This window comes from Formica exsecta, unplaced genomic scaffold, assembly GCF_003651465.1.
Source record: "Formica exsecta isolate Colony F162 unplaced genomic scaffold, ASM365146v1 scaffold1, whole genome shotgun sequence".
Taxonomy (NCBI): domain Eukaryota; kingdom Metazoa; phylum Arthropoda; class Insecta; order Hymenoptera; family Formicidae; genus Formica; species Formica exsecta.
Window position 1 is genome coordinate 853,078 of NW_021848337.1, and position 8,825 is coordinate 861,902.

Here is an 8,825-nt window from a genome sequence, read left to right on the forward strand (position 1 = left end):
TGTTTGCGCGTGACTAATTACGATCCATATATGCGTCATAAACGATAGCATTATAGCACTATGATAATGCTCTTATAAAATTATACTTTTATTTGCTATTATCTTGCATACTATTGCGACGTGTATATTGTGCATTGTTGATTTAAGTTAGAATTAGCTGATTTAATGGAGCGTAAATAAATCGTTTATGACATAATCGCGATTATATTGTATTATGAAGTTGCATGTTATTTTTTCTCAATCACAGGATTGTCATTACTAACATAAGAAGTACTTTACATATCTAATCCGCTGTTACGACAGTAGGTTTGCGTGGAATAATACTTGGCAAAATTACACGGAGAACAAATAACAATAGAATAGCAGAATCCTCTCTTTGCAAAAAGTATCGGGCTAGATAATATGCAACGTAACGCGTCTTATGTTGACACGGAGTCATTGAAAGCAAACGAGTGAACTTGGCAACGTGGAAAAGCGGTAGCACAAGAACTGTGCCAGTCTGCTGCCCACACCGAGCAGAAGAACGGCGGGCCAAGATTCTTCAAAAATTCAGCCAAATGTACAACGTGCACTTACGTTGACGTTCACCTTCTTTTTGGAGCATGTTCAATCTAACTTCGCGTACATCGAAATAACACGAATGATTTAAAAATATACGGCCAATGCTCACGATGTTATTATCTCATGACACATAATTGTATCCGTATAATATACATATACATATAATATCGAATATGCTGAATTAATATTCGACATTATTTTTTATTATTGATTTTATCAATTTATTATTTAACAATGAATTAAATGTATGAATCTTTAACGATGTCAATTTCCTTTTTCGCGAATATAACTCTAATGTCTAGTCTTAAGGTATGGCTCGGTAATCCGTCAAATTTGTACAAAGTTGCGCATTTGCAACATATTCGGCGGAACGTACAAACAACTGTAACAACATTGTTACATAAAGCGTCTCGAATCCGTACATCGTATATGCATCACTGACGTATCGCGCGCACGAATCGTATTATGAGCACGCACGAGCAGCATTCGGAGATACGAGTGAGTAACGAGTAGAGTTATAGGGTAGACGAAAATATCGAGCATGTACATTAGCTCTCGGCTATTCTAAATATAGCCGGTATTGGATAAAAACTCGTGAAGTAACCGTCGCATTATGGACCGACGATAACTTTGAGATATATAAAAAACTGATATTTTTGGTAACTGAGAGATTGACGACGTCGGTAAAAACTTTCATCGGCAGTCAGTTTAATAGCGTAATGCTATTAAAGCCCAAGGTATGAAAATGTAGAATCATTTTTTCAAAAGTTGGATTTTTTAATTAAATTTACTGGGGTTTTATTCCATGGATCACGAAATAAGAATGCTTTTATTCGAGATAAATCGAAACCGTGACAAAAACAGCAATAAATAAATATAGATAAACAGATAGCTTGATGATTTATACATATCACATACACACATAGGATAATTGATTATTGTGTCGATTGATTCTTGCACCATAGATATATAATTATTGACAGTTATATTTAATGATATCAACCGTAGTTTTGATGAAGTACTGCTATAAATCGAATGAATCTCTCATCAAGATCTCACGTGTAAGTCCTTGCGGAGTATGAGGTGCGAAAATCTCTTTATTCTTATTGACTTTATCTACGATCCATGTGCCATCAATTTATCATACATTCTCGCGTCCGTTAGTCCGTATATATGAGAGCAGATTGTGTACGCAGAGAATAACACAAAAGAGATGAAGCGATCATTTATCATGGCTCGCGCATGAAATTAAGCCCTTTAAATGTCTTAACGTGCGATAATAATAACAGGGAAAAAAAGTTCTTTTTATTTTCAAAACCAGTAAGTACAAATGAAATCCATTGCCGAGTTATATCATCATTTAGGGCTCAGGCTAAAGAAAGTTCGTGTGGAATTAAGACTTTTCGCGGGAGCCGGATGCGCGTATTCGCTGGCTGTCGATTGCACAAAATAGAGAGAAATAAAACAAGAAAAAAAGAGATTTAAATGTTCAGAAAATATATAAATATTACACAGTTTAATTAGTTTTAATTGTGATTATCTTTCAAATCAAAAAGAGTAAATGTTTTTTATATATTTTTCCATCTTAATACGCGACATTAATTATCGAAGGAAACTTATTAATATAACGGATAGATAAAATATATTAAAACATAACTTTTCATTACTCAGCTAAAACATAATTCCTAGTCTAGAAAAATCAAGGCAACATTTATTGAAAATCGGAAAATATTAAATGAGGAAAAATCGAATGTCGTAAATAAAGAAAAAAACATGAGATGTGTCAGGCACTCGGAATGAATGATTTAAACACTTGCTTCGTATCATACCAGGTATATCGTAACTTTAATCGTTGACCCTTGCCACGAGAGTAATCATGCTGAAGTCCGCTGGACTGAAGACGCTGGCCTATATTTTTCGCAGCTTAGACTTTCTCGTTGTCAACATGCTTTACCCTCGTCCACCTCCTCGTTCGCGCAGTCTTTGTCCAACTTGTGGTCTCCTAAGCGCCGCACAATAGGCCTGTATCACTTATTCGCGGACCATTTTCTCCGGCATAAAGGCGCAGAGGCTCGAGGCAGGTTCCGGACAAGCGCTCGAAGGCCGGGATACAGACGGAGGAACGGGGAGGGGGGGGGGGGATTGATGGCACCGGGGCTTGTGGTCTCCTAAGCGCCGCACAATAGGCCTGTATCACTTATTCGCGGACCATTTTCTCCGGCATAAAGGCGCAGAGGCTCGAGGCAGGTTCCGGACAAGCGCTCGAAGGCCGGGATACAGACGGAGGAACGGGGAGGGGGGGGGGGATTGATGGCACCGGGGTACCCCATCACGGACGCAAACACTCGCCCCGTCGAGATTGCGCGGCCGCGACTCATCTATTATTCACCTGGCTTCCAGCATCGCGTATGCGACCATCACCATCCGGTTCTGACTTAATACACTGGAAGCCATCTCCCTCTCTTTCTCACGTGACGATCTAGAAACGTCTTTTACACATCAGCGGATATTCCTAATTGATACCTATTTTGAATTTTTTCTTTTGTATTAAAAAAAAAAAATTGTAATAATTATTGATAGTAGATATAGAGAAATTTTTTTTTCTAATATATAAGGTCAGTTTTTATATCAGTTAAAATCGCTGAGGCGGAGAGATCTTTGCCCTACCGGCTTCTATCTATTTTTCTTAATAACTCCAAATACATATATTTTTATTTATCTGAATGATAATTAATTAATACCTAATTAATTAGTTACCTCATTAGTAAAACATACTTTTTAATTATCATAATCTTTTTGTATATTTGTCATATCTGTTTCGCAAACGCATTTTTTAAACGCTTAAGAAAATATAATCTCAGAACATCTAACACACACAAATGCCTTGCTTTCTCTCTCTTCCTCTTTATTTGATTGAACAAAATTGACCATGATTCAATTGCATGTGTTACAGTGGAGTCACAACAACCGTGGCAAATAACGTAGCACTCTCGTCCCCGGATGCCGGAAGGATAGCAAACACGGAGGCACAGGTACAACAAGACGGCGTAGCGGCCTTTCATAGGGTCCTATGCGCCGAGAGTTTCGCTGAGAAGGAACGCCGACTATCGGAGATGATCCTGCAGCTACAATTAATTAGGGAGCAACTGCTGCAACAGCAGGATCAATCGAAGGTAAGCGCAATTATCATGGTATATCCGCATAGGAGGCGTAATCGAATTATATAAATACAATACCGGATTATTACTTATAAAATTATACTGAGTGATCAAAAAAAAAATTTATCGTATTACTTTTTGCCTACGAATTTAAAACAAAAAATATTAAATTTTTAATGAAAATATTGAAGTGTCAAGATATATATTGAATTATAATTAAAATGAAAATCTACAAATTATAACGATTTAAGCTACAAGAGAGAACTCAAAGAAATAATAAAATTACATATCTACTTATTACGGAATGTGATCGAAGTAGGAAATAGGTGATCGAATGATAGAAGTTGTTATCGCAACGTACATTATGACAGATAATGATAGAATCGTAACAGGTGCGCCGATCAACGTATCTAGTTACGTCATGCGGGATATCGTTTACGATTAATAAGAGCAAAAAAGAAATAAAATGAACGAAATATGACGAAATAGGAACGACAGATCGAGCTGTGTCTCAATACAAATCGTTAGCTAGCGCATGTTGATTGAGGGAAAGTGCATCGATTATTGTGGAATCGTAATTACGCGGTTGAATCGCGATCGTACAGATATCAGAAGCAATGACAGAAAAATGAGAAACCCGAGTTTTCTCGAGACGCGATATGATCGGTGAATGCCGTTACTAGTTTAACGTTTTTTGTTTTTTTTTCATTTAAAAAGATGTCACGCGCGATGAAGCGAAGTATGCGCGACCATCTCGCGACTCCTAGAGGATCATAGAATAATTCATAATGTTCGCTAATGTACGATGCTATGCGCCTTTCTCTACAAACAATTTAAAAATTTTACGTTGCGCGTTTATTCCCGCATCATTGGAATGTCGGGCCGTATTCTTCCGCTTAAAAGCATACCTGCGATGTTCCTGACAATAACGTCAAGACCTCCTTCTTTCTCTCTTTCTCTATCTTCCTGCGATATTACCGTACTAATAGCGGCGAGTCCGTTGCACCTCCGCGAGTAACAGTACACCTTTGATGCGTCTGCATCACGCTAGAATGCAATTCGCGATCGCGCCATCAGACGCGAGCGTTGCGGCACAATGGGATCTCATTGAAATCGCTCCGGCCTGCGTATCGGATTCGATAACCGCGTCGAGATTAGTATCGTCTTCGCGGCGATGACTCGATACTCTTCGCGCGGTCTCGAAAAGCATGGGTCATTGCGTGGCTGTGGCGAAACACAACAGCCAACCACACCGCTGTCTCCGTCGCCGCTCGAAGGAATCGCGGGAGACCGGAGGAACCTGTCTGCCCGCAAAAATGCGAGCGCGTGCAGATAATGCCCAACGTGTATTACCGTTATTATGCCAGTCATTTACGTGCTGTGGAAAAGATGTTTCTTCCACAATGTCCCGCTAAATTCGCCCGCCGGCAAAATTCTACGAATGCATTCGTGTAAATATCCGTCATGTGAGCGCGGCAGGTAAAGAGGCCCACATACTTGAACATTGATATACGGAATTCGGGAGCGGTAACAACATCCGTGGAGTATAAACAACAAACCCTCGAGATATTCTTGAAATCTCGCGGGCGGCTTATGTCGCAATCCATAACGAAGAATGCGGCGGACAAATCGCGCTGACACATATTATATTTATGTGCATGAGAAACGAAGATGTATTCAACAAGAAAAATTAAAAATGTGTGGATTTTTTTTCTCCGATAATAAATTGGCTGTTATGCTTATAAACGAATCGATAACTCTTTATATGAAATTTATTCAAATTTTGTACTAACAAATTATATTCCACCAAAAAAGCAAAATAATTTTTGAATTTAATCAAATTTGAAATTATAATTTAACTCGTTTATTTATAAAAATGTTTTTCTGCAGTTTTAAACATACTTGTTGGCAACGCATTACACATTTAATACCATAATTTTTTTAAAGGAGTATTCTTGTAAAAGAGCAAATATTTACGAGAATTAAAAATGTATTATTATTTTGTTTTTATAAAATCTATGATTAATAACGTAAAATTATTTCAATAACATTTGCAAGCTCACGTAAGAATAAGAACACCGGTTAATATTAGATAATTAGATAATTAATCATGCGAAAGAAGAAGAAAGAGAAATAGCCAGCGGAATTGGAAATTATTACGATCATCTGTAATTACGTTAATAAATCCACAATCGAGAGGCGCATAATACCAGCAATAATGTTTTAATGATACGAAAAAGGAAGGATAAAGGAAAATAGAAAAAAAGAATAAATGATTTCTCCATGTTTTCTTGTAATTGATATATTTTAATTATTGTATAGTTGAGTTAAAAATTTTTAAACTCTGGAAAGGTTTTCTAAATGAACTTGCAAGTTGCCTATCCACACAATAATCAATTAATATATTTGGTTGTATAATTGAAATAGATATAAATACGCCGATTATATTGGTGTCAATCATTGAACGTGGATAAATTATCATAAAAGATGTTATTCAAGTGAAAGATTGCCTCGATCAATCTTCACAAGAATGTCTTAGTCTATTCCATGGTGGAGAACATTCTTTCGTCCGCCATTTCATCGGCGCGGAGTGAAAATGCGTTTGTGTCGGCGGCGTTTGCGCGCCAGGCGCCTCGAGTTAGTCGACGTTAAAGCGGAAGTGCAACGGTGGCACCGTGGACAAGCATAAAGCGGGATGAAGGGAAAGGAGAGATGGGAAGGAAAGAAGAGATGCGGGGGCGGCAGGGACAGGCAGGAGAAGCTTAGGAACGGGCGTGCGAGATAGATAGAAGAGAGAGAGAGAGAGAGAAAGAGATAGATAGAGTAAAAAGGTGATAGAGGAGAGATAGAGAGACCATGAGAAAACGTAGGAGGAAGGCGGTAGTCTCGATGTTCTCCTCCTCTTGGATCGTGGAGGGCGTATAGTAATGTTCGAGTTGGTAGACTCGGGGTCGAGTGGGGATCTCCCTCTTCCTCCCCCCCCCCTCTTTCTCTCTCTCGCCCTCTCCTCCCGGTGTGTCTCTCCGTTACCTTTCCACCTGTTATGCGACGCCGTGCTACGTTGGCACAGGTGTGCGCGATCGCGTAGCCAGCGACAGAACCCGCACGCTCTCTTTGGTCTCCTCAGTCTCTACTCTCCCTCCTTTCCGACCTTTCTCTTCTACCTTTCTGTACTTTGTTTCTCTCTCTCTCTCTCTCTCTCTATATATATATATATATATATATATATATATATATATATATACACATCTCTCTTTATTCCACGCATCTCCGTTTCCTGGCGAACGAGCAGACCGATCGTGCGTGGGCGGCGAGGATTGCGTTCCCCTCTACCCTGAGGCGCTTTCACAGTCCTACCTGTGCGTCCGGTTGCACCTGCAGCAGCAGCAGGGGTATACTGTCACGCCCAGTAGTTTGATCGCAGTCGACCTGCTGCATTGCGAACTTTGTCTCCCCCCCCCCCCCCCGGACGCATTCTCTTACGTCGAAAAAGGCAGTTTTCATCGCGCTTTTGCGTATCACGTGCGTCGGCATTTTGCTAATCATCAGCAAAATACATTTCCTTTGAACGAAGGATAATGAACGATGATAATGTATATATTCCATACAAAAGTCATTTGCGAAAAAAAAAAACAATAGTCCAAAAAGTTTTTATTTCATCTGGTTAAAGATATTTGTGAGTATGATAGTCTCTTTGTGAACGAAATTTTTTCTCCCGCGGGTATACGCAGAAAGCAAATTATCTCCTCTGGCGTATATTTCTCTGAAATAAATTTTCGTTTCTCATAAATTACCAACCTGCCAAACACGCGACGCAGCTGCGCGTAAAATTAGTACATTAATATGTTTCACTGTACTACTTTTATATGTTTTAAACAGAATTATGTGTACTATCAATGAGATATCTATATTAAATGCGTGCGAAAATCTTTACGTATGATTTGAAAAAAAGCTTGCGGTTGCACATTTTATTCCTTAATCTAAACAGTTTGTTTATCGAAACAGAGAGAGAAATCTGTGTTTTCCGAAAACTTGACTACATTTAATTTTAACGCAACACTGTGTACGAGTATTATTATATGCTGATAAGAACGTGTTTAATGAGTTAATTACACGGAAAAAAAAATTAGCTGCCGTAGCTAAGACTGCGCGTGGTAACTAGATTTCAGTCGTAATATATGGACAGCGAACATCTTAGCTGCGACACCTATTTATTAGGTGCAACAGCGAACATCTTAGCTGTGATACCTATTTATTAAGTGCAACAGCAAACCGTTTTGCTGCAGTTTAGAAATTTATTTTGCAAACCATGATTAGCTATGGTAGCGAAATTTTTTTTTTCCGTGTACGTATATACTTGATAACAAAATGTGCTTTAAAAGTGATTCAAGGAGGTTCAGTAACGTATAATAAGCGTTCGGATAAAAATATGCGTGAACGATCGGAATGTGCATACCTTGAGATGATTAACGATATGATTGTATTTAGAAAACATTCGTTATATATCTCATTACGATATAAAAAGATATATAATTATATAAATGCCTATAGACTTGTAATTATTAACTGCCTACAATTCTAGGCCGTGGCACAAACATGTTTGTTAAATTCATTCAACCCGAGACTATCGAATAATCGAGAAAAATATTACATAAACGTGTAACAATCCGACAATAAATGGGCGTATCTTTTAACAAACGCAATAATTTCAGAGAAAACTATATATAATTATATGTAATAATACATTGTAAAGATATATATTCATATATTCATGTATATATACATATACATTATACATACGCAATTTCAATTAACAACAATATCGTTATTACGCGCGACAACATGGTCTACAAAGGCGGAGCAAAAGCTATACAGGAGTATCGCGTTTCGCGCATCAAGAGCGACGGGGATGACGGGGGAAAACGTGCGTGCGCTGCCGTGTTCCAGGCACGTGCATGTGTACGTCCATATCCGTTTGTCCATTTGCGTATCGGCCGGCGCTTTATGGGAATTAGCAGTGCATTGTGGATCGTCGGTGGGCGGGCTGTGTGTGCACCGGTGCACGAGACGCAACCGCAGGCACGACCCCCCCCCCCCCCCCCCCCC

At 38.9% G+C, this 8,825-nt stretch overlaps 1 protein-coding gene across 1 annotated transcript in view; it reads left to right on the forward strand.

The window, feature by feature from the left end:
- The window catches only part of LOC115246056 (transcription factor SOX-5), a 51,401-nt gene that overhangs the window by 20,255 nt on the left and 22,321 nt on the right, over positions 1-8,825 (forward strand). Inside the window, exon 3 of the mRNA XM_029824646.1 lies at positions 3,515-3,734. Coding sequence (XP_029680506.1) covers positions 3,515-3,734 — 220 coding nt within the window. The remainder of the gene's footprint in view (positions 1-3,514; positions 3,735-8,825) is intronic.